This window comes from Papaver somniferum, chromosome 11 (assembly GCF_003573695.1).
Source record: "Papaver somniferum cultivar HN1 chromosome 11, ASM357369v1, whole genome shotgun sequence".
Lineage (NCBI taxonomy): Eukaryota > Viridiplantae > Streptophyta > Magnoliopsida > Ranunculales > Papaveraceae > Papaver > Papaver somniferum.
The window spans coordinates 18,650,715-18,678,029 of record NC_039368.1 but is presented as its reverse complement, the minus strand read 5'-3'; the positions used below and the strand labels follow the sequence as shown (position 1 = coordinate 18,678,029).

At 37.1% G+C, this 27,315-nt stretch overlaps 2 protein-coding genes and 1 long non-coding RNA gene across 3 annotated transcripts; 1 reads left to right on the top strand and 2 right to left on the bottom strand.

The window, feature by feature from the left end:
- Positions 1 to 3,856: 3,856 nt before the first annotated feature.
- LOC113322609 (trans-cinnamate 4-monooxygenase) lies at positions 3,857 to 6,861 on the top strand. Its single transcript, XM_026570737.1, has 3 exons — positions 3,857 to 4,727; positions 4,815 to 4,942; positions 6,040 to 6,861. The coding sequence occupies exons 1-3, from the start codon at positions 3,943 to 3,945 to the stop codon at positions 6,633 to 6,635; spliced, it is 1,509 nt and encodes a 502-aa protein (XP_026426522.1). The 5' UTR covers positions 3,857 to 3,942; the 3' UTR covers positions 6,636 to 6,861.
- A 1,548-nt stretch (positions 6,862 to 8,409) lies between these two features.
- On the bottom strand, positions 8,410 to 11,597 carry LOC113325406. The gene is made up of 4 exons (XR_003348027.1): positions 11,574 to 11,597; positions 11,153 to 11,320; positions 10,596 to 10,696; positions 8,410 to 9,685 (listed from the first exon to the last, which is right to left on the bottom strand). It is a non-coding gene; the product is annotated as an uncharacterized LOC113325406 (long non-coding RNA).
- Positions 11,598 to 12,788: 1,191 nt separating this feature from the next.
- LOC113325405 lies at positions 12,789 to 13,982 on the bottom strand. Its single transcript, XM_026573599.1, has 2 exons — positions 13,676 to 13,982; positions 12,789 to 13,574 (listed from the first exon to the last, which is right to left on the bottom strand). The coding sequence occupies exons 1-2, from the start codon at positions 13,838 to 13,840 to the stop codon at positions 13,086 to 13,088; spliced, it is 654 nt and encodes a 217-aa protein (XP_026429384.1). The 5' UTR covers positions 13,841 to 13,982; the 3' UTR covers positions 12,789 to 13,085.
- Positions 13,983 to 27,315: the final 13,333 nt, after the last annotated feature.

The following is a 27,315-nucleotide window of genomic DNA, read 5'->3' as shown; positions in this document are numbered from 1 at the left end:
TCCATGCCTTCAGCCGCTGGCGGCCAAACGGAAGGTTGCAACAATCAACGGCTATCCTTCCTCCTGAGATGCAGTTATCAGCCGTACAAACTTGCCACCAAACGACTTGTGGCAACCTTTGGCTATGCTGCCAACTCTTTGGCCACAACACATACTTAGCTATGCCAATTCTTTGGTCACGACACCAAACCTAATTAGCCACGCCAAGAGCATGCGCAATCCATGCCAGCACCGTGGCCATGCCACTGTCTACCAACGGAAGGTAACCACAATCAACGGCTAACCTTCCTCTGAAGATGCGAAATCTCGGCCATCGAAAGTCACCACCGAACCGGCAAGCCTCTAAATCTTAACTTGCAAAACAATATCCATATGCTACACGTTTTCCACGAAAACACTCGAGACATCAAAACATGTCACAAACTGGGGGATGCTCATCAGGGTATTGGCCTGGCGGTTTACAGCGTGCGGCGTACACTACGCCAGTTACAAGAAAGTGACATAAGAGTGAAGAGGTTAGTAAATACAAGGAGTAATGGTGAAACTTTTTCTTCATTATGGAAACATCAATTCCAGGCGTTACTTGTTACCGATTTCTTCCATTTACTCAACCATTTCCACTTCTTACGAGACTAGAGTATGTTTCGTTGCGACTTATATAAATAGGTCTCACCTATTTCCACCAAAAACAAGTTTTTTTCAGGAGAATACAACACTCAGAAATCACTTGTTAGCTTTCCCATCTGTTAGATTTCCACTTTCTGATACAAGTCATCAAACAACTACTCTTCCCGAATAAACTATTCTGGTCTCAACACTCTCTTCACTTCCCTCCCTAGACCAACCCTTCTCCTTCACTTTGTGACTGAAGCAAGTCTGGAATGGCCATTTCTTGGTTTAGACCGGATTTGTACAGATTGATCTCTCGAATCAAAGTACTCCCTTGCAGTACATTGTTTAGGGTTTAGACTCGTTTCTCACCCACACACTCGAAATTACCAAAATCAGCAGAAACTGTTTTCACCCTCAAATATTGAGATAAATTGATAAGTTTTATTTGTCATATACCTCCCTACTTTGTACAAGAATTAACTGACATAGATCTGAAATTAATTAAAAAAAATCTCTACTTCCAGAAAGTAATGGCTATTGATGATCTGAATTTGATGGTTACATTTTTAAAAATTAGGGTTTTCAGGAGATTTGAAAAAACTCTCTTGTCTTTGTCAGATAATTTACTAGATTATCAAAATTATGAGTGTTGCTTCTTCTTATATGAATTTGATCGATGCGGGGAAATCAGCGAGTTTTTTGATTCATTTCTTTAATTTTTCTAAAAAAAGGAATCTCTAGAAGTAGAAGGCTAGCACATGATATTTTTAGAGAAGATGAAGAGACAAGCAGACGACAGGCTTTACCAAAAGTTTTTAGAATCATCGAAATACCTTTCCTTCCACTGATCAGAACTTGACGTAAAAAACCAGTAGCCGAAATGAAAAATGTCTCCTCCCTATTTGTTCCTCACGCCCCCATCAAATATTGCACCTCATCAAAAATTTATCCATATTTTGGATTATAGTGTTTGCTTTGATTTACAATCACTTTACACTTAACGTGGAAAATATAGAAAGATATTCGATGATTTTTTTTTTATTTTATGAAAGTTACTTATATTGAAAAGAAAAGAGTTATACTGGGTTTTCCAAAATGTTGGTTACCCTTATCCCATCTAACTGATTTGAGATATTGGTGTCTACCAACATAATGTTAACCCCATTTTGCAAACTATAACTATTAACTGAATTAGAAAAACATACATCCGGTAGTAAAGCAGTGTTTAAAAAGTGTGGCATCAACAACCATTATTGTTTATAAATTCCTTGTTTACGCGCTTCTTTTGCCAAAATGTCTGCCACTTCATTTCCTTTCCTGTTCTTAAACATAAAACCCAAAAGAATTTCACAAGTCTTCAGAATATTCACTGCTTCATAGACTATGGCTTGGTTTCTCCAAAAGATGTTGCTCTGCTTGTCCTTGGCATAAAAGATTATCCTCTGGCAATCACCTTCCACCCAAAAATTCTTTAAGTCTATTCTTTTTGCCCAGTTCGTTGTTTCCAGCATGCTAAGAGCCTCTGCTTTCTTCTGATGTGGAGGCCCTGAAAGTCCCAGTTGTAGCTTGGGTTGCACCAGCTGTATCACATCGCATAATTATACCATATCCAGCAGGAGTAGAAGAATCCATCCAAGAAGCATCAAAGTTTATTCTGAGTTGGTTTACTTGGAGTTTTGACCATCTACTAGCAGTTAAATCAATATGGCTATGTGACACGGAGAGAGAATTAGAAGAAACTCCCTGTTTTAATTGTCTCAGGGGAGACCAAAAAACCAGGTGCCTCTGACAGCAAGAGATAGTTGAATGATTGTAGTTGATTTGGATTGAAAGATTCTTAGGTATCTTTCCTTCCAAATCAAACAACATTTTGTAGCCATGATTTCTATCTCAGAGTTATCGTATATGCCTGCTATCCAGTTAGAATACATTTGAGCAAAAGAGTAATCTAAATTACTATTATGATTAATATCGACGACAGGAGACAGTAAAGCAACATATTTAGCATAAAGACATTCAAAAAACAAATGCTTTAAAGATTCACATTCATGCTCACAGAAAATGCATTTTGTATTTATATCATCCATGTGTTCACTTAGTTTTTTCCTAACAGGAAATGCATTATGGATACACTTCCATAAGAAGATCTTAATTCTTTGCGACACATTCAGTTTCCAAAAGAATTTCCAGAATGTAGTTATATGAGTATTAATGGAATCAAATGAAGGATTTTTCAGTTTTTGGTAGATTGATTTAACCGTAAATTTTCCGTCGTTTGTAAGTAGCCAACATAATCTATCTTGTTTCAACCAACGTAAATTTTCCGTCGATGATTTTTTTTTGGATTGCCGTTTAGATTTTACACTGGATGTCATGAAAAAATTTCCTAAGAAATGTTCGCCAGTCGATGTAAGATTATTGTCTTGTTTCACCTCACCCTGTATCACATATTTTACCCAGTTAACATGGAAATTAGAATAATCCCAAGCCCTTAAATAATGTAATATGATAATCTTATGAAATTAATGACAACAATAAGGCTACAACAGGAATTACCAAATTTAACTGGAAACTATCAGCAGTGATTGTGTGATTAAGTGTTTGATTTCATGTGGATTTGGAATTTGCTAACTCCTGTGGTGTAAAAACACCCATGATATATAAGTGGACGTTGTTCCTTACACGGATACCAGTGGAGTTGATCGTAGGCATCATAGCCATAATAAAGACATCCAAGCAATAAATATTACCGGCCAAGAGTAGACTTTGTTCCTTGCACGAATATCAGATGAGATGATCCGGGTCTCCATCTTTCACCAAATTTTCAATTAATCAAGTACATGTCTATTTCCTACCAACAACAATTAGACTAGAAAAAACAATTACAACTTGTTTAACCTAATTTTACATTTTAAAAAATTGTATTAGTTCACCCTACTGGAAACACGTTCTTATCTTCAATCGAAGTTGACATATTTTTTACTTTCTTGTAAGCATTTATGGTACAGAAAACATAAATTAATAAATAGTTGAAATTCTCAAAATTCATTTTTAATTTCAACGATGGCTTCCATCACCCACCCATCCTACCTACTCCCTCTATCTATCAGCCACCAAATTCGAACTGTCAAATTTAACGGCCATTACTTGCTCCATTTCTCATTTGCCCATAGATTTCATTTACCCCGTAACGTCTTCCGTTAAATATTGTATCCTCTATATAATCCCATTAGACCCAACTAATCGGATCACTCATCAGTACACTTCTTCTTCCTCTTCTTGTTCTTTCACCTTAACCTACACCCCGCTCTGTCTTAACCTACACGCAACATGGATCTTCTCCTTTTGGAGAAAGCTCTATTAGGGCTTTTCGTGGCAATAATTGTAGGGATTACTGTCTCAAAATTGAGAGGAAAGAAATTCAAACTCCCACCAGGTCCATTCCCAGTTCCTGTTTTCGGTAATTGGCTTCAAGTCGGTGATGATTTGAACCATAGAAATCTCACAGATTTAGCTAAGAAATATGGAAACATGTTCTTGTTGAGAATGGGTCAAAGAAATCTAGTAACAGTTTCATCACCAGAATTAGCAAGAGAAGTATTGTTTACACAAGGTGTTGAATTTGGATCAAGAACCAGAAATGTTGTTTTTGATATATTTACAGGAAAAGGTCAGGATATGGTTTTCACTGTTTATGGTGAACACTGGAGAAAAATGAGAAGAATTATGACAGTGCCGTTTTTCACCAACAAAGTTGTTCAACAAAATAGACATGGCTGGGAAATGGAAATTGGTGCAGTTGTTGAAGATGTCAGAAATAATCCTGAAGCAAGTACTAAAGGGACTATCATTAGAAGAAGATTACAATTGATGATGTACAATAACATGTACAGAATGATGTTTGACAGAAGGTTTGAAAGTGAAGAAGATCCTTTATTCTTGAAACTTAGAGCTTTGAATGGTGAAAGAAGTAGATTGGCTCAAAGTTTTGAATACAATTATGGTGATTTCATTCCTATTTTGAGACCATTTTTGGGTAAATATTTGAAGAAATGTCAGGAAACTAAGGATAAGAGAATCAAGCTCTTCAAAGATTATTTCCTTGATGAAAGAAAGTAAGTTTTTTTCCTCAATTTCTGTTTCACCAAAATGGTTTAATTTCTTGAAAATCACTATTTTTTTTTTTAACTGTCCGTCCATAGGAAACTTACAAGTACAAAGGGAAGTGATGGATTGAAATGCGCCATCGATCACATCGTTGAAGCTCAAGAGAAGGGTGAAATCAACGAAGATAATGTGCTTTACATCGTCGAAAACATCAATGTTGCTGGTACGTATTTACATTTGACACCCTTTTTGCGGTTTCACCTTTGTTCATTTAACGGCGGTGTCATATTTAGTGAATTTCATTTAATGCGCCATAACTGTTTGCTGATATGGCTACTGCTATACATCCTCTGGATTCTCACATCAATTGTTGCGGCAGGCATTTATTTTTGTGCTTAATCCGACTCATTTTGAAAAACTCGATTCGTGTTTTTACTTTTGCTTAATTAATATCTAGATTTGCTTCTAAAAGTGGCCACTCTTGGCAGTCCATTATTAGACTTTTAATTAGGTAAAACATGGGCAAATTTGTCAATCTAGTATCCATAGCAACGATGATGAAGTAGTTGAACAAATAAAAGTTGGTCAGAATTCCACTACTTTTGCCACCCACTTTGCTAATAGGTGAGTAGCACCAGCACCATCACAAATCCAGCCACCAGCCAAGGGCTGCTTATACAGTCACACCCAACACCTGATTTGTCAATCACATATTAGCACACGCACGCCAAAAAAAAAAACTAAGCTTGTCTTGTATATTACCTTTGTTTTAGAATCATATAGTCCTAAACAGTTCCAGAATTTCCTTACCTACCACCAAATCGACTGGTGGTAGTTACCAAAATGACTACACAATGGTTAGGTGGGTCCAGGTGGTAGGTGACAAACATAATCCTTAGCATAAAGGTCACTGCTAACGTACGCTCTACACAATCTTGTAGTTTTTCCCTTATCTCTGACTCTCTGGGCCGACCACGTCGCCACCTATTTGTCTTGGTCATGAGTTTGCACTCGCTGGTTCCAATTGTGCCACGAATACACTCCATTTTCAGGATAAAAATGTCTTTAATTTTAGAAATTTTTTTGGAGCCAACTACTGGTTTAATCTGATGGTTAGGTACGGTTTGCACTGAATTTTGGTATGCTTTGCAATTTGACAATCAAGTAAAATTGATCCAGCCAAGGTTTGACCTCTAAGTGCGGAGACTGTAGATACCAATGTTTTCATTGTTTGACTTAATGACACATTTATCTAAAGCAAACTTGAAATCTGTATTGAATTGAATTGTCCGATATAATTAACGTGCTATTTTAATGCAGCCATTGAGACAACATTATGGTCAATTGAATGGGGAATTGCTGAACTCGTAAACCATCCCGAGATCCAAAGTAAGCTAAGAAAGGAGCTTGATGATGCACTTGGATCTCAACAAATCACTGAGCCAGACACATACAAACTCCCTTACCTCAATGCTGTCATCAAAGAAACTCTTCGACTTAGAATGGCAATTCCATTGTTGGTACCACACATGAACCTTCACGATGCTAAGCTCAACGGGTTTGATATCCCAGCTGAAAGCAAAATTCTAGTAAATGCTTGGTGGCTCGCAAACAACCCCGAACACTGGAAGAAGCCAGAAGAGTTCCGTCCCGAAAGATTCCTTGAAGAAGAATCAAATGTTGAAGCCAATGGAAATGATTTCCGGTTCCTTCCCTTCGGTGCTGGACGAAGAAGCTGCCCTGGAATTATTCTTGCAATGCCAATTCTTGGTATTACACTTGGGCGTTTGGTGCAGAACTTTGAACTTTTACCACCACCAGGACAGAAGCAAATCGATACTACCGAGAGGGCTGGTCAGTTCAGTATGAATATACTCAATCACTCCAACATTGTTGCAAAACCAAGGGTGTTTTGAAGATTCAGAGGCACAAGATAATATGGTTCCATGAAAACTTGACAAATTTTCGTCCTCTATTTTTTCGTTTATTTAAAACCCTTTTGTGTTATGTTTGTTTCCGTTAGTTTGATTTTGGGTGGGCGGGGTTGAAGGGAAGTATAAGGGTAATCTGGGATCTGAAATAAAGCAAAATGTTTTTTTTTTCTATGTGATTATTATAAACTTTCTCCCCTTTGTATTAAAATCGGTTCCCTTTGCAGTAAATTTTCGTAATTATGAGATTCAGATTGATCCCTTAACATAAAGCTTCAAAATTTGTGTGTTGTTGGAGTGGATCTATTTGTGGACAGTGGACACTGTGCAGTGTCCTTCGAGCTTTTTCTTCCTTTTTTGTACTTTCAAGGTATATTGTGTTTGAAACCTGTTCTGAGACATACTTGATTTTTTTGAGACATATTAAATAATACTAAAATAGACATACTGGATTTTTTTGAGACATATTAAATAATACCAAAATAGGGTCACTAAATAAAAAACAACATCACCCCTTATTCACCCTTTTGATAATGACATAACTACCTTTACATAATTAGTGTTAATGATTATGATTAAATTTGGTTAATTAGGAACTTTAAGGATTGATTAAAAATTAAATTATTAGTGGTAAATTAGTAGAGAAATCAAATTTATGTGAGGAAGTTGAGATTTTTGAGAGAAAGAAGTAGAAGAAGTGAAAAAAAACTTGGGTTTTGAGATTTAAGTGATTAAGTGTGACCAAACTATGTGATTCAAATCAGAGGTAGACTTTTATACGAGGTTTAGTGTCATTTTTATAAGTTGAATCTATCAAAAAATTGAATTTTTAAAACCCAGATTTACTGACCAGATGAACAGTTCGGCTGATGACTTGTCAGCCGAACCTCTGTTTTTGAAAATATACCTAGGTTCGGCTGACAAGTGTCAGCCGAACTTCACACTGTAACTGATGAATTTTAGGTTCGGATGATTCGAACAAAATCTAGCAAAATCGCATCAGCCGAACATAGTGTTTCTCTAAATCATGTACTAGGTTCTGCTCAAAATTGATATTCCAAGATCAGCCGAACTGATCTTCTGAAAATTTAAAACGAAAAAGAAGACTAGGTTTGGCTGATTCAAACAAAATCTAGAAAAATCGCATTAGCTGAACATAGTGTTTCTCTAAATCATATGCTAGGTTCGGCTCAAAATTGATATTCCAAGATCAGCCGAACTGATCTTCTAAAAACCCTAATTTCATCTTTGAAATCATATTCTATCGATCAAACAAAATAACATCAATCAAAAACAAGATGAGTTTGTTACAAATACATTCTAAAATACATCTGAGAACAATTGAGATTTGGATTTCGCATTCCAACATCACTCACTACGATTCATGTTTCCTTTGCTTGATTAATTGCTTGATTGAATTGAAGTCAAAAATGTTTAAGTTTAAAGGTTATTTTGATTTTTGATTTTAGGTTTTTGAGGATAAGGGCATTCTAGTAATTTAAATTGTTTAAGGATATATAGATAATTGCACTACCTTTAGACACCCCTTATAAACCCACCCTAGATGGGATAATGAATAAGTATGCCTCAAAAAAAATCAGTATGCCTCAAAACATGTGTCTTCTCTTTCAGAAGTGGTGTTGTAAGTACTTGATAGGAAAATTTGTTGGTTGGTCCTGGGCCCATATAGTTATTTATAGTAGGGTGCAACCAGAATTTTCTTTTATCTGGAGGTCCAAAATTAATTGAAAACATTGAAATGACCATAATACCCTCTACTACCAAACGTGTGCGTGTCTACACCCTTATTATATTGAGTACATATCCGCTGCACTGCTTACAAATTTGAGTACACATAGCTTATATACTTATAAATTCGAGTACATATCTTCTGCACTGTTAACTATCAAAATCAACGGCAACAAGCTTCACTCTCTTAACTGGTTTTTCGTCCAAGTTTTACAAACCCAATCTTTGAATATTCGACCAATGTTTCCATGTTTATCTCAAGTTCTAAATCAAGCTTTTGCCTTTGCCAGACAGCCCTTGTGCACAGCCTCGAGCCAAGACTAGCAGCTACACAATACTTGGGCAGAACTGTTGCCCTCTTCACTGATTACTCGCCTCAAACTCTTGTCGAAAGTCTGGTCGAACCCTTGTACAACCAATGTAACCATGGATGATAACTGCAAAAGACTTAGTTGGATTTGTGAATACTGGTTGCACAATCCCTTGTCTGCATTTTTAACATCTCCTACATCTGACATACTAAGCTGGTCGCAGCTGATCTTGAAACTGTGAAGAAATGCTCTTTCCGGCCTTTCTACAAACAACCTGTGTGCAGTTTGCTTATATACAGTTCTGAGCTTGATGTTGAATCCTAAGCTCTTTCAATCTCCTTCCCTGCGACAATAATTAAATTACACAAGCATCCACATTTCTAATTCATTCAAAAATCAGAAACATTCATCATCACTTATCATCATAACGGCAGCAACTTGTCTTCTCTTCACTTCCTTCTCTTGGCAGAAAAACGACTTCAAAATCAAACCAAACTCTCCAAAATTGAATACCCAATCTTTATTTCCTTCTCAGCTTCGAGATCCCAGTCCTGATCTCCCTTGATCTTCATTCCAATCAATGACAGACAACAACTCTTTCCCAAATGGTTTCTCGGTATTAATCTCTCACTCTGTCGTGTTGTTCTGAGCTTCTGGATCACGCCTTTCCTCCTCAAACACGACCACAAGAATCGTGACAAGCTTCTGGTCGACTTTGTTGGACAACGGTGAACTCTTGGAAGCAGCTCTTCGTATTTTGGTTGTAGACTGAGATGAAATGAGCGGAACTGGTCGAGTGTATTAGGACCTAGCTTTGTTGTTGCTCCATATAAGACTGGCCCTTATCACAGCAGGTGGCTACCCCGATTAATAAGTGTGACTGCCTTGGCTTCAAATCCATTAGCACCTAGCGTAGCCAAAATGATGAATTATGCCTCTTCTCCTCTTCTTTCATGTAACATGACTCCAAAATGCCTGCAAAATAAAACAAACGTAATATACAAAAATACAAGAGAAATAACTAAGAAAAGCATAAAAAATTGACATTCAAAAGATGTATTTAAGGCACTTATCACCCATTACCAATGAAAACTCTTAAGACGTGTAGGCGTTTAGCAAACCATACCAACTAACGAAGAGTAATAATCCTGCAAAATGTTTTCCAGTCTATAAATGATGTACTCAATTTCTTGACACTACATCTGCACTCAATTTATTCGGTCCTTTCTTTTTCGAAGGCAACAAATAACTATTTCTTGACAGTAATTATACACCCAATTTATTGACAGTATACCTACACTCAGTTCATGTTTTACATCTAAAAAAATCATCCTTGAATAAACTCAATTCATACTGTATAATCCAAAAAAAAAATCGTTCTCGAACCGACACATAAACTGCTTAATAAGCCAATTCCATTACCAACCCAAAAAGATCATATAACCAATGGATAATGCTAAGAAACAAAATTCTTCCTTTCACACCATGACAGTGATTGCGTTACAACACACAACTAATTCTATCTAAACCTATGTGTAATGCTAAGAAAGGAAAGTCTTCGTTTCACAACTATCAGTACATATTGGATGCACTCATATTTTCAGTGGATTTTAAACATAATAACACGGATTTAATGTTAAGAAAAATATGTACAGGATCCTATCAATGTCCCCATAATGAACAATACTTCACTTAGTCCAACTTGGGTAATTATAGAGTGAATATACTTAAAAATTGAAACTAAAATCGTTATGGGTTGTCCAGCGGATAGACGACGGTGCTGGTATACTAAGAGAAAAAGGTATAGCAAGGAGATAAACTGTTTATTAGTTTTTTTTTTTGTTATTCCTCTATGCGAAAAAAGAAACTTAAGCAAGAGTCTTACTTAGTTGTGTTGATAAGGTGTACCAATCTCTGCTTGTAAGAATGACTTTATGCAACCATATCAACTAGCACGTCTTGTTGATCCCCGTGCTAAGTGACCAACTGAGATGATCAAAAAATGTATAAAAACTCCAAGCGGATTACTTGGTTATGCTTAGTGCAGAATAATAGTTATGGAGCAAAAAACCAGCAGCTACTGTAATGTTCTATGAAGTGTAGACTGTGATTTTTACAGAGTGCAACATTTATACACTGATTTCTCGTCAGTGTAGCGTATATAAACTGAATTTTCAGCAGTGCAGCATATACGCACTGCCAAATTATACCAAATGAAGCTGCAAAAACCTTCTACAATACTTATCTGGGAATAATACAGTACATTCATTATGGACTCCATCAAACTCACTAAAAATGAATGAGAATGCAATACATGCATTACACACTCTCATCAAAACACACTAAAAATGCATGAGAATGCAGTACATACATTATGCACACCCATTAAAACAAACTTCATACTAAACCAGATTACATAAACAAGAATATCAAAACACTTACATGTTTGCATTATATCGTCCCAAGAACTTCACCGGAGTTTGATCCTTCAGAGAAAGGACGCAACCATCAGGAAATTCAGAAAATCCCATTATACGCCACGGCCACCACGATCCATTCCTACGCCTAACCCGAACTAAACTACCAACAGACAAATCGTTCTTCTTCGACCTATATCCACTAGACGGATTCAAAAATTAAAATAAATTGCATATCAAAACAAGTAATGAATATAACAAAAGCAAAACAATTCTTTTTCAGTACGCCATATATGCACTGCTGAATTCTTTTGCAACACTACATATATAACATACTGATATAAACAGTACATCATATATGCACTGCTGGATCACACCCAAAATCAACTGAAAATAGAATCAACTATAAAAGAATAATCATAATAAAAAACTTAAGAGCTACCTACCTGAATTATGTTAGTCTCTAGATCCGAATAAGAACAGAGCATGAATCCAACGACAAAGGCCTGCACCAAATTAAAAGAAAGACATATACCAATGCTGATTCATTAGATTATCAAACTGATACTTATTTTTTTTACACAAAGCACACACATATACACAAAATTTAGATGTTACACATTTTATAGACATACAACGACCGTATTATATTCAGTACATCACATATGTACTCCTGATTATGAAATTAAAACAACAAGAAAAAGTATGATTTTAACTGGGAAAAAAAATAATCTACCAAAAACGGAAAATTATCTCAAATTGACAATCCACCCAATCAAAATAATATCAATTACAAAAACAGATTCATAAACAAGAAAAATTCAAAACAAAGAGATGGATTTTACACATCTTAAACATATACAACAATTATAATACCATCAGTACGACATATATGTACTACCGGATCCTGCAACCACGGATCTACAATCAAACATCAACTACTCAGATCTATACAACCAATCTTTAGCTAAAATCACCGAGAAAGGAAATGAGATTACAGATCTAAAAACTAATTGTGAATCGAGTTAGGAATTCAAAGTGAATTTAGTGCTATTAGGGTTTTTGAAACCATGGATTTTTCTGTAAATTCTTATCCAAACTGATAAATCAAGGATTACGACCGAATTAAACAATCAAAATAGATGAAGCTTATCTTGTTTGTTGGATTTTATTGATGATTCATTCAATAAAACTCGTCGGTGATGCTTTCAAATGGAGTTTCTTCGATCTTCAACGCAGAGCTGGAGTCGTGGAAAGAGAAAATGAAAATAAAAATGAAAATCTCTGTGACTGATTTAGTCTTATCGTTATTATGTATGAAGGGTAATCCAGACATTTATCGAGAATATTTTCCTAGTTTCGCACGTGTACAGGACCAAGTGATAAAAAAATTAGGTCCATTTTTCTTCTTTCTTTTAATTATGGACCTCTGGTTATTGGGCTTTAGTGGGTGGATCTGTCACTAACTAAGAACACTATAATAAGATCTATAGGTAATTCCTACTACTTGATATTGGCTTTAAAGTTGTAGTTGGAAATTAGTACCACAGATAAAGACTTAAAGTGGTGATATCGGCCTATTGCAACTACTCAAGCAGAGATAGTATTGACCACCTTGCGAGTTGGTCCTTCATAACATCATATTACAACCGTAGATAACACTTTGCATTCCTAACCAATTGAGATTATCTCAGTTGACTAGGGGAAGACTTTCATAGATGAGTTCACTCAAACAATTTCACTAAATGGCTTAGAATTCAAAAGATAATGCATTAGATACAGAGAAAATGTTTATCAGTAAGAAAATGCGTAATTTGAATTTCACAAACTAGGAGAAAAATTCTATTAAGGATCAAGCACTCATATATGGGTGGACTTCGAATTTTAAAACGTGACATGTCAATCTTCTTCAGTTAGAATTACATAATTCAGTACTTATTCCTCATAACAATGGCACCTTAACCATTTGGGCAACGAACCATACCGAAATCAAGCTGATATAACACCCATACTAGTGCCAACGTAGATAACATCATCGGTACCGGTCCTAAAATCCATAACAACAATGGCACAGTGACATAGAATGATCTATTGCCTAAAAACGCAAACCAACAACCTCTCTCGATCATGTCCTGAACATAACCCGGTGAAAAATCTGCTACACTCAAGAGGAAATTCAGTTGTACAAAACAGATTACGGCCATGGAACTGCAAAAGAAACTAAATACCAGGAAACTGTATTCGAAACAATACTTGAGAAGTACGGTTTTGATGGATTGTGATCCAAAGTAAGAGTTGCTGAGTAGGTCACTAGCATTGTATGCATTGTTGGTTATGGCTGACAATGCTAAAATCATAAGTATTGTGACTGATGCACCTAATATGGATCCCATCTGTGAATTTCTTAAGCTCTGGATAACTAGATTTCCCGTCTTCTCGTTTTGATCCTGCATATTTGGTAGCCAAAAAAGGTTATCACTGTGAAATCTTATCTCTGAAATTAACGTCAACTGGCTGGCTTCAAAGAGTGAGAATGAATTGTTCTTACCTCGATGATGGTCTGCGCCCAATTTCTTCTCCTGATTGTGTTAACGCCAAGGGTAGTAACATGGGGTTTGTTCTTGAAACAATACGCTAGATAAACATGGTATCCAATTGAAAGCACCATACTCAAAGGCACCAATATCCTGTCAAGGTGAAGAAGAACAATCATTTGCAGTATATGGAACTTTGCAGTCGGCTATCACAATTTAGGTATGTAGAATTGAGTGTGTTCATTGCCAAGATTAGCTACCGGCCCTTCTTACATATATCAAGTCATTTGCGTCAAGATATTAACTTTTATTGTGATTTAGTTAGGTCAGGGAAAGTTGTAGGACACGATTTCTTGCGGAAGTGCGGAAGTAATGGGCATTAAGGAATTTTCGACGCATTAATTAAACAAATAAGTCCACCTATACGCTAATGGCCTCACCACTAAGTTGCAGCATAAAGGTATCTTTTGCGACTTACTGTACTGTGCAATGAACCAAATGGAGAAATAGGGGCATGTTCAATGTTCCACTGCTTTAAAGTTATGGCCCTTGTGGGCATATTCTTCATGTTCACTGTTCCACGACTTTAATACGTTAGGCACACAAGAGAGGTAAATCTTGTACTCAGTAACTTATTTTTCTTGGGAAGTAAGAGCTGTAGCATAAAAAAGAGAACACCCATCCATACTCAAACAATTCTTTCTACCTATTCACTTGATGCCACCAGGGTAGACATCAATAATCTTTACTAAGGGTGCACAGAATCGAGCCGGACCGGTAGACCGTCCCGAAACCGGTGAAACTGTACCTGTTTTTGTACTGAACCGAGAAAGGGGATACAGGTACCGGTCCAAAAAATAGGAACCGGGACTAGGGAGATACAGGTACACGGTCCTATCCCAGTTCCGTACCGTCCCGGGACCGAATGTACCGGTTAGTAATACCCGTTAGATTTAGGGATTAATCTGAGTATCTGATGGTGTCGGTATATATAGAAAAATTACTAGGATTTCTTATTTTCTTTTCTCTTTTTTCATCTTCTTTACAGCTCCTCCTCCTCCCTCTCTGAGCGAACACCACACCAGATGGGGGTTATTCTTTGACTAAATCCATCTTGTGATTCTTCTTTGTTTCGACCATTTCTCTAGAGTCTAGATCCATCTCTTAATTTCTTACTCTTAGAAACCAGGTTCGTCATTTCTTTTTTGTTTAATTTGTTTTTAAGTTTTTTATGCCTGTGATTGACAGATTTACATTATGTGCAGAGTTCTGCTGTATCAAGACTTCAACTCCACGAACTTCATTACACCACTTCTCGATTTGGACTACTGGGTTCATTGAATCTTTTAATTTAAGCTTGATTTGGTAAGATGCAATCTAGATCTGTTGGAAAATGAATGAAAAATCTTACCTTTTCGAATTGAATTTGTTCTGCCTCTAATTGATTTTGAGAATATTGAAGTTGATTTGCTCTGCCTCTAATTGATTTGTAACTTTTGTGACTGATTTCAGTAATCTTATTGATTTTTTTGTTTTTTTCCATCATGATTCATGAAGGCTTTTAATCAGTTCAATTCTGCTTAGTCTTGTGCAAGTTTGTAGCTTTTGTGAATTGTGAACTCCATTAGGAGTTGAATAGTCAATTAAAATGGTTTGGTTTGTAATTATAAATGAGTGTTGAATAGTCAATTAAGTTGATAATCTTGGATGGATTCAATTCAACTGAATTAGGAGTAGTGGAGAGTTGATTTGATCTTATGCATTTGATTAGCTGCATTAGTCAAGAGTAGAGCTGTCAATTTGTAACCCGACCCGCGGGTTGACCCTAACCCGGCTTGTTTCAACCCGACCCGGCTTGGCTTGTTGTCTAAACGGGCCGGGTTAGGGTTGGCATATACAACCCGAAAACAAGCCGGGCTAGGTCTAACCCGCGGGTTACCCGCCAACCCGTCAAAATTAATAAATACATCCTTCATCCCCACCAACTGTTTAAAATCCCTGACTTGTATACATATATTACAATTTAGTTCATTTTAAATCAATAAATTTAGCTAATTTAAGATCTAACCAAACATATATTACAATTTTAGGTATCAAATAATCAATCAATAAATCAAATAAAAACTTTGATTCATTAATCACATATCTATTCAGGATGCCCCAAATCTATAAGAAGAGTAGCATAACAAAGAAAGATCTTAATAAACACATAAGCGCATATTTTATTCTATGCAGGTGCTTTCAATATTCCTGATAGTTGATTTTAGTAGAGCGGAGGAGTGATCAATGGCAGGGGAAATATTAAATGATGAAAGATTGATGCAGATCTTGCTCATATATATATATATATATATATAATTATCGACTGTAAAAGTTGAAATATAAAATTGAGACAGGAGAATAGATATTAAGTGATGGAGGATTGTTTACAAATGAGAAAAAGAGAACAACCACAGGAAAAAAACTTAAAACCGTGGTTAGTCTCACCGACATTAAACTAATAAAATGATAGAAAAATGAAGTGCTCAGTTGATGTTAGGGTTTCGTTCCTAAGAAGCTAAAGTGCACTCGCTAGTTATAGTGTTGATTAAGTGGGACTATGGACGTCCACTACACATCCCAGTGGTTGGGCTGTTAACTAAACACCAAATTGACCTAAGCCTAAGCTAAATTCGACCCTTACCAAAGTCCTTAGTTTTTATTTTCATTTTCGAATCGATACCATTAACCAGCCAACCCGTTAACCCGCCAGGGCTGACCCGCCTAGGAATAGGGTTGGGGTTTTAAGCTTGTTCATGAATAGTACTAGGATTAGGACTGACCCTAACCCTAATACGGGTTGGAAAGCTAGGGCCGGGTTGACCCTAGCTTGCCCCGTTTGACAGCTCTAGTCAAGAGTGACTTTATTTGCAGTTGGGATGTTTTGTGTTAATGTACATATAATGAACTGAAATCTCTAACAATCTATTAAGGGTGTCCATATGTAGCAGAAATGTAATTAACTGAAACTTGTCTTTGTTTTCTCATCATTTTTGCTTTATAAAGTCTTATATATATATATATATATATATATACTATCAACATATACGGTTGATCTGATAGAATGCAACTAATTTTTGTCTTTGTTTTCTCATCATTCACTTCGGTTGTTGTTGCAGGTAATCTTGATTTCTGCTTGTTGATTAGTTGCTGAACTTTCAGGTAATCTTTGTCTTTTTGATTGTATACATATTACATTATTACTTGTTTTTGGCACTAATAGACATAGAATAGATTTTTCAGCGATACTTGGTCCTATCAACAATAATGCCACCACCAGTGCTGCTGCCATGGAATAGATTTTCAAGACTTTGTTTTTGCCTTCTGCCACCAATGCTTGTGTGCTACTGCTACTTGTTAGATTAGTTGTTACTTTGCTACTTGTTACATACTGCCAGTCTATGACTCTTTGCTACTTGTTACTTTTTCAGTTTTTCAAGACTTGGTATTTGAGACTTTTCTTTACTAGTATTAATATTATTGCTACTTGTTGTTATGTATTGTTCTTTAAGGTATTTCTTAATATATTGTTGCTCAGTAAAACAGGTTTTTAACAGGAAATTTTGCTCAGTAAAACAAGTTTTTAGCATAATTTTTTTTTGGTCTGGAACCGAAACTAGTACCGGAACCGTACCTGGTACCGCACGTGTGCTGAATGGTACCAGAACTGAGGTACAGGGTACAAGTACCGGTCCAAAATTTTGGAACCAAGGTTAGGGAGGTACAGGTACTCGGCCTCGGCAAACCGAGCCGAACCGTACCGTGTGCACCCTTAGTCTTTACGTGTTTATTAGATTGGTTGGCACTTGCAGGCTGCAGTAAATGAGGCCATGGGAAATACATGTTTCAAAATTTAGATAGAGTTCCAATAAAAAATACTCCCTCTGCTCTTTTTTAATAGGCTGGTTTTGTTTTTAGACAAAATTAAGGAAATTAAGTGAACTAATCATTGAAAGTGGTCCTCATGACACTTGTCAATAAAAGAAGTGAAGTGCAATGGTCCCCATAACACTTGTCAGCAAAATAAGTAAAGAGAAATGGTCCACATGACACATGTCATCAAAAGAAGTTAAGAGAAAGTGGTCCTAGAAAAACTAAAATAATATTTGACTTTCCCAATTAGGAAACCGACCTATTTTTTGAAACATTTATTTATAGAAACCAACCTATTAAAAAAGAACGGAGGGAGTAATAAAAAAAATATATTAACTGTCAAAATACATGTTTCAAATTTATGATTCAAATATCTAATGCACCAAAAAAGATTTTATCTGCCCATCAACCATACTCAACGGCAGTTGGGGTGTCTCTGTGCTAAGGAAATGTAGCAAACCGGAGTAGAAAAACACACGCGCATTCGAAACCTGCTACATTCGTTCTCCACCAGTAGCTTATTATGACATGCCAGCCAAGTGGTGCAAAATGATTGTGCGTTACATTATTGCAGGCCAAGCCAGTGTACAACCAGGATGGTGCGACACTACGTAGACTGTCAAGTGCTAAGAATAGCATAACCCTGCAGGGCCAGTGAAGCACAAAGGTGGAGATACACTGTAAAGACATTTGGCTAAGTAATGAAGTTTATTGGCCGGCAAAATGAAGCTTCATTGAGGAATTGGAAAGACATGGCCAAAGTTACCGGATGCAACATGCGATGTTGGCATTAAGGCATATCCATGGAATTGAGTTGGCCCAAACTCAAGGATGATGCAAGAAGGTAGAATAGGCCAAGACTTGGTCTATGGCATTAGTTCAAGGCTAGGAAAAGCTTGAACAGTGCAAACAAGCTAGCAGTGCAAGAGTGGCATTGTTATTGTCAAGCAAATTAGCTAAGTGAAGCATACGACGCATGAGCAACCAGAATGAGCTCAAGGATTTGGCCTTGATAATTGAAGCACAAGGATTTTACGTGCATTAACTTGGAGAAAGAAGTTTGCAGGGCCAAGATGGCTGAGCATTGGATCAAGGACGAATTCAGTAAAGCATAATAATTGTGCAATACAGCTCAAGTGGCGGTTATAAGTTGGTTATTGGCTTCACAAACATGCCAAAGGTGCGAGACAAGTTTTAAGGGTTATGAAATGAGTTTATAACTTTAGTAGAGTGTTCTAACCATTCAAGACAAGTGTGGATTCAATATGCATGAAAACACAAAAGATGGCAGTTGAAAAACAGATTAATGGTCATGGAAACTACCCTATGGTACACATGGATTTTCCATGAGTGTGCAAGTGTTGTGCACGATTTTTGGCCCTTGTAACCATTATATAAATAGTGTAGAAAAATTAGAAAATCAGCAGGCTTACATAGGAGACAGTTTTGTAGACATGTTGTCTCATACTTGAGATAATAAGGCATCACCAAGAGGGTGATGGCCTGTTTAGTCAATGTGATGGACTGTTTGATGTAATCTTCCTTTAGTGCAATAAAATGGGTTTGTTGCAGTATTCTTTGTGTTCATTGTGTTCCTTATTTGTGTGAGTTGGTCAACTAGTTTGATGCATGGCAGAACCTCTTATGCTTATGGGGGCATGAAGAGTTAGAGAGAAAGAAGAAAAGACTTCTGTTGCGTATTTCCCCAAGGATGAAGGAAGATGCATACTCTGATGCAAATGTGCAAGGCTGAGTACTTGTGGGTGAAGTTAATTCACTAAACCACATAGTATTGCCGGTCATGTCCCATAAAAATTTTAGGCGATTGAATGGGCGTGTGATATTATGTATCAGAGCCATGTTTGGGGACACAGTTCTTGGTATTTTATCTCTTTTACTCCAGTTGGTGTCATTTGTATGTCAAATTCAATGGTGAATTGTTTGGGTTTCACTAGTATGGAGACTGGAAGAAGTTGGTCTTGTGTGGAAAGATCAATTGGAATAAATTTCGAAGCTTGAGGTAGCAACAAGCCATGAAAGTTTATGACAAAGGTGTCGAAATTCCTGCCCAAAGTGTTAGCCGAACGTGCAAGAGTCATTGAATACCGGGTTTTCAAGTGATTGCACGACAAAACTAAGGAGGATGATGACTTCTATGATGCAAGTCAGGTGTTTGAAGTCCATGTTTCTGACAAGTATGCAAAAATTACGCATTTGGAATGCATATTTTTGTGGTGTTCTCAGTAACAAGTATATTACCACATGTAATGTCAGTTGTAATGGGAATCTTGCGAAAATTCCTGAACTCAAAGATGTTGATGGCCTTTGCAGTAGTAAAGTACATGAAGAACCTGTCTATGCGATAGATTGAAGGTGTTTTCGTCGTAGCCAGTTTGGTGGAAGATTAAATTTATATGTCTCGATGCATATACCTTGGTGGTAATGCAAAGTCTGGTTGTGAACCATCATTTTAGAGGCAATATGATGTCATTAAAGAAGAATTGGACGGCCAATTCTTATCTAGCATAAATCTTATGGAAATGCTGAAGAAAGAAACACAAGTTAGGGAAAAACAGATACACCACGGTCTTGTGTTTGCAAATAGTTCTTCTTTGATGCTAGATGTGCACAAGGAGTGTGCTTGCACCTGGTTTATGAGTGAGATCAATATGCTTAGACAAGGGTGTCCAAAGACCTGTATTTGCAAATAGTTCTTGTCGACTAAAAATCAGTATTACTACAAAGTTGATTTTGGAGAAGGAGAAAGACAAGAGTAACCAGTTGTGCATGGACAGTGAAAATGAGTTCTAAGTTTGAAGAAGAATGCGGTATTTTTGCTTCATGGAACGTACGCAGTAAGTTCCTCATTTGCAAGGATTATGGCCTTATTAAGATTTTCCAAGGGATTTGTCCACGAAAGTCATTGTGTAACATGACTTTGCTGAGCCCTTTGGAGATGCTCAGAATCACCAAGTTAAGTCTGTTCCAGTTGTGCAAAGGTGCAAAGTTTGTGTCAAGATTTGGGTGCTAATTGGCATAGCAGGTATGTAACAGTAGCATGCCGAAATTGAATTTGGGCATGGCCAAGATGCATAATGCGTTTAGATATGCAATTTAGGTCGAATTAATGATGCGTGGAGAAGGAAGGACAAAGTAGTTGTGATGCATAAGAATTGCATGAGGTCATTTTTGGACAAATTCATGAAAGCTAGAGCAACATGATATCACCAGTTTGAAGGGGTATTCAACTAAGGGTCAATTATATTATTATTCGTTATGGGAGTTGCATAAGAACTTTGATAAGTAGAAGAGTGCATGTGGCAAAAGGGAATCGCTACATTGGGGACAGTAGGTGCTGTCTCGCTTCCTTGTTTGTTGCTTAGAAGCGAAGATGAAGTCAGTATTGCAATGCTTGTAAGGTATTACAAGTTGAAATCAGTTGGCGCGAGTATTTACTCAAGTTTGAGTACTTTCATTTTAGGGTCGAGTGGACCATGGTGTTGGGAATTATCTCTCTATGTAAGGTAGTAGTGAATGAGGGTATTTGAAAAGAGAGTTCTTGACTCTTTCGTTCAAAGTAAAGGTATTTCACATGGAAGATGCTACATACCATATTAAGCCAAAATATGCAATTGAAGACGCTAGAAGTCAAAGGAGCAATTAGAGTTGGTGGCATAGTCGAGTTTGTTGTTGACTGTTATGTGGAACTGCGACAATATTTGGCAGCGATAGTATGGAGTAACGCAGCAAGAATGAAGATGTAAGTCCATCAATTATATGAGTTAAGAGTAGCTCATAGTTTGGAAGAACCTGATGTTGTTTTTCTGTTACATTAAAGCGTAGCAGTTTGAAAAAGCAAGTGATCCTTAAATTTATGGTTTCAAAGGCGCGTGAAGAGGATGCCTAGTTCAAAGTGACGGTGGGAAGTCCCAGGTAATTCTAAGTCATGACTATACCAAAGTCATGCATCTCAATCATAGTGTTGTGGCAATGCAAGCGAAGAAAAGCGAGATGCTGGTTCTTTGGCATACAAATGGTGCAAGTCCAAGAAGGTGTAGTTTGCAATATGATTTGGAGGCCAAATCTAGTAAAAGGGATGATTTTTGCAAAGTGCAGCAAAGGCTATAGGTTTTGGCGCATACCAATAGTGGTATAAAGTCATAGAGTGCATACCTTAAGGCATGGCATGATTTGGCATAGGCACATATGATTGATGAATGAAGCCAAGTCTTGTATAAGTCCTGTTATGTTGTACGGTGCAACTAAATTCGGAAAGTGAAGGCAAAAGGCTTTGTAAATGATCATTGGTGATCAGTTGGGAAGAATCATTGCTTGTGTACACTTAGGCAAAAATGATTCAAGTGAAATTCAAGCCTAATTCAGGGAGTTAGCAAGAGGAATTTCCAGTTTGCATTTGGTGTTGATATGTGATTGTAGTGGGAGTTGAAGCGTAGAACAACGTGACAACAACAATACAAGTCCGTAGGATTAATGGCAAGGCAGTAAGCTAAGTTATGGCATTTGGTACTTGGCATAAAAGTTTAGGAAAGGAAAAAGACCAAACAAGTTTGCTGATTTCTGAGATAGGCACAGAAGTGTACAAGGCTAGAGAGCAAGTATAACGAGTATACTTTGTTGCGTTCAACGAGGGAGTTGAACGGACTAGGTGGGGTAGTTCTATGACATGCCAGTCAAGTGGCACACAATGATTATGTGTTACAGTATTGCAGACCAAGTCAATGTACATCCACGATGACGCGACACTACGTAGACTGTCAAGTGATAGGAATAACATAAACCTTCAGGGCCAGTGAAGCGCAAAGGTGGTGCTACACTGTAAAGAAATTTGGATAAGTAATGAAGTTTATTGGCCGGCACAATGAAGCTTCATTGAGGGATTGGAAAGACATGGCCAAAGTTGTCAGATGTAACATGCGATGTTGGCATTAAGGCATATCCGTGGAATTGAGTTGGCCAAAACTCAAGGATGATGCAAGAAGGTAGAATAGGCCAAAATTTGGTCTATGGCATTATTTCAAGGCTGGACAAATCTTGAACAGTGAAAACAAGCTAGCAATGCAACAGTAGCATTGTTATTGTCAAGCTAATTGGATAAGTGAAGCATATGATGCATGAGCAACCAGAGTGATCTCAAGGAGTTGGCCTTGATGATTGAAGCACAAGGATTATACGTGCATTAACTTGGAGCAAGAAGTTTGCAGAGCGAAGATTCCTGAGCATTGGATCAAGGGAGAATTCAGTAAAGTGGAATAGTTGTGCAATACGGCTCAAGCGGCGGTTATAAGTTGGTTATTGGCTTCACAAGCATGCCAAAGGTGCGAGACAAGTTGTAAGGGTTATGAAATGAGTTTAGAACCTTAGTAGAGTGTCCGTAACTGTTCAAGACAAGTGTGGCTTCAATCTGCATGACAACACAAAAGGTGGAAGTTGAAAAACAGATTGGTGGTTATGGAAACTACCCTATGGGACACATGGCTGTTCCATGAGTGTGCAAGTGTTCTGCATGATTTTTGGACCTTGTAACCATTGTATAAATAGTGTAGAGACATTAGAAAATCAGTAGGATTATATAGGAGACAGTTTTGTAGACATGTAGTCTCATACTTGAGAGAATAAGGAATCACTAAGAGGGTGATGGCCTGTTTAGTCCATGTGATGAACTGTTTGATGTAATCTTCCTTCAGTACAATAAAATGGGTTTGTTGCAGTATTATTTGTGTTCATTGTGTTTCTGATTTGTGTGAGTTGGTCAATCACTTTGATGCATGGCATAACCTCTTATGCTTATGGGGGCATGAAGAGTTAAAAAGAAAGAAGAAAAGACTTTTGTTGCGTATTGCCTTAAGAGTGAAGGCAGATGCATACTTGATGCAAGTGTGCAAGCTGAGTACTTGTGAGTAAATTTAATTCACTGAACCACATAGTATTGCCGGTCATATCCCATGAAAATTTTAGGCGATTAAATGGGTGTGTGACAGCAAGTATCAAAGCCGTGTTTGGGGACACAATTCTTGATATTTTATCTATTTCACTCAAGTTGGTGTCATTTGTTTGTTAAATTAAATGGTGAATTTCTTGGGTTTCACTAGTATGGAGGCTAGAAGAAGTTGGTCTTGTGTGGAAAGATCAATTGGAATGAACTTTGAAGCTTCAGGTATTAACAGACCATGAAAGTTTATGACAAAGGTGTCAAAATTCCTACCCACAGTGTTAGACGAACGTGCGATAGTCATTGAAAACTGGGTTTTCAAGTGATTACATGACAAAACTAAGGAGTATGCTGACTTCTATGGTGCAAGTCAGGTGTTTGAAGTCCATTTTTCTCACAAGTATGCAAATATTACGTATTTGAAATGCATATCTTTGTGGTGTTCTCAATAACAAGTATATTACCACATGTAATGTCAGTTGTAATGGGAATTTTGGGAAAATTCCTGAACTAAAAGATATTGATGGCCTTTGAAATGTAAAAGTAGATGTAGAACCTTTCTATGCGATAGATTGAAGGTGTTTTCACCGTATCCAGTTTGGTGGAAGATTAAAGTTATCTCTCCCGAAGCATATACCTTGGTGGTAATTCAAAGTCTGGTTGCGAACCATCATTTTTGTGGAAATGTGATGTCATTAAATAATAATTGTTTGGCCAATTCTTATCTAGCATAAAGCTTATGGAAAGGCTGTAGAAAGAAACAAAATTTAGTCAAAAACCGATACACCACGGTCTTGTGTTTGCAAATAGTTCTTCTTTGATGCTAGATGTGCACAAGGAGTGTGCTTGCACCTGGTTTATGAGTGAGATCAATATGCTTAGACAAGGGTGTCCAAAGACCAGCATTTGATCATATCTATGAGCGGATGTTCTTGTCACTAAAAATCAGTATTGCTACAAAGATGACTTTGGAGAAGGGGAAAGACAAGAGTAACCAGTTGTGTATGGACAGTAAAAATGAGTTCTAAGTTTGAAGAAGAATGCGGTTTTCTTGCTTCATGGAACGTAGGCAGTAAGTGTCTCATTTGCAAGGATTATGGCCTTATAAAGGTATTCCAAGGAATTTGTCCAAGAAAGTCATTGTGTAACATGACTTTGCTGAGCCCTATAGTGATGCTGAGAATCACCAAGTTAAGTCTGTTCCAGTTGTGCAAAGGTGCAAAAGTTTGTGTCAAGATTTGAGTGCTAATTGGCATAACAGGTATGCAACAGTAACATGTGCCAAATAGGATTTGGGCATTGCCAAGATGCATAATGCGTTTTGAGATGCAATTTAGGTCGTATTAATGATGCGTGGAAAAGGAAGGACAGAGTAGTGGTGATGCATAAGAATGACATGAGGTCATTTTTGGAGAAATCTTCATGAAAGCTAAAGCAACATGATAACATCAGTTAGATGAAGTATTCAACTAAGTGTCAATTATATTATGCTTCGTTATGGGAGTAGCATAAGAACGTTGATAAGTAGAAGAGTACATGTGGGAAAGTTAATTGCTACATTGGGTACAATAGGTGATGTCTCACTTCCATTTTTGTTGCTTAGAAGCGAAGATGAAGTCAGTATTACAAGGCTTGTTAGGTCATACAAGTTGCAATCAGTTTGCGCGAGTATTTGCTCAGGTTTGAGTATACTTTCAGTGTAGGGTCGAGTGGACCATGGTGGTGGGAATTGTCTCTCTATCTAAGGTAGTAGTGAGTGAGGGTATTTGAGACGAGAGTTCTTGTCTCTTTCGTTCTAGTAAAGCTATTTCACACAGAATATGTTACATAGCATATTAAGCAAAAATATGCAATTGAAGACGCTGGAAGTGAAAGGAGCATTTAGAGTTGGTGGCATAGTTGAGTTTGTTGTTGAGAGTTATGTGAAAGTGCTACGATATTTGGCAGTGATAGGATGGAGTAACGCAGCAAAAATGAAGATGTAAGTCCATCAATTATATGAGTTAAGAGTAACTCATAGTTTGGAAGAACACGATGGTTTTTTTCTTCCACATTAAATCGTAGCAGTTTCAAAAAGCAAGTGATGCTTAAATTTTTGGTTTCAAAGGCGCGTGAAGAGGATGTCTAGTCCAAAGTGATGGTGGGATGTCCGGGTAATCCTAAGTCATGACTATACCAAAGTAATGCATTTCAATCATGATGTTGCGACAATGCAAGCAAAGAACAGCGAGGTGCCGGTTCTTTGGCATACAAATGGTGCAAGTCCAAGAAGGTGAAGTTTGCAATATGATTTGGAGGCCAAATCTAGTAAAAGGGCTGATGTTTGCAAAATGCAACAAAGGCTATAGGTTTTGGCACATACCAAGAATGGTATAAAGTCATACAATGCATACCTTAAGGCATGGCATGATTTGGCATAAGTGCATATGATTGATGAATGAGGCCAAGTATTGGAGATACACATATATTTGTATATTTTGTATTTATGGTTATGTAATAGGATAGGAAGGATATTATTTGGTGTAATTAGCTAACCAGATATTTTTTGGGAATCTCCTATTTAGTCAAAGGTATTCACGTTTTGTAAACCAAGCTTTTCAATAATAAGAAAACTTCTATCATTCTTTACCTTCTCGTTTCATGGCATCTGAGCCAGAATCGAAATAATTGAAATTAAGAAGTTAATCTCTCCCTTAGCGTCATGGCTTGGGAAGAATCTACTTCTAGTGATAAACCTAAATTTGTTTCAAGTTTACGGGAGAAATCATCATATCCGTTTGATTTGAAGGATGTGAGTAATACAGTGAAATGGAATGGCGATAATTATGAACGAGATGAACAAGTTTTTGTTAATACCGCACCCATGAATATTGATGTGAATTCAACTGGAAGGTGTCTTTCGTCACAAGATCGAGTACCACTTGCAAATACTCTCACTGATGCACAGTGGGAAGCAATTGTGAATATGCTTAATTCTTCGAATAAAAATGGTTCGAAGGAAAATATTTCTAGCAAGTGGATACTTGATACAGGGGCTTCAAGGCATATGACAGGAAGGAAAGAGTTTTTGTGTACAACATATCAAATAGGGTTTACTTCAGTAAAATTTCTGAGCGGCGCATATACAATTACTCCATGTGAAGGCATTGTGGTGTTTGGAGACAATATGAGATTGTATCGTGTTTTATATGTTCCTGATCTTCACTGTAACTTGATTTCGTTAGCATGTTTAATTAAAGATCTGAAATGTATTGTCACTTTGACTGATAAGTTGTGTGTGATACATGACCGCACTACGAGGACGTTGATTGGTGTGAGAGAGGAACGAGATGGGGTCTATATCTTCCACAGTGGAGAGCAGATTATGGCAAATCGAGTTACTACTGGTGAAGATTATTACTTATGGCATAGGCGTTTGGGTCATCCTTCTAATAAGATTTTTTCTTTGTTTCCTGGTATGAACAAAGTTGATTGTCAGAAGTTTCTTAATGAACCATGCGATACTTGTTTTAAAGCTAAAAAAACTAGTACTAGTTTCCTTATTAGTGAGAATAAAGCTAATGACATCTTCAGTTTAGTTCATTGTGATGTATGGGGTGCGTATCGTACTTCGTCTTCTTGTGGTGCACACTATTTTCTTACGATAATTGATGATTATTCTCGTTGTGCTTGGGTTTATTTGATGACACATAAAACTGAGGTGGTGAAGATTTTTCAGAATTTCTGTGTTATGACTAAGACACAATTTGATAGACAAGTTAAGCATGTTCACAGTGATAATGGTACGGAATT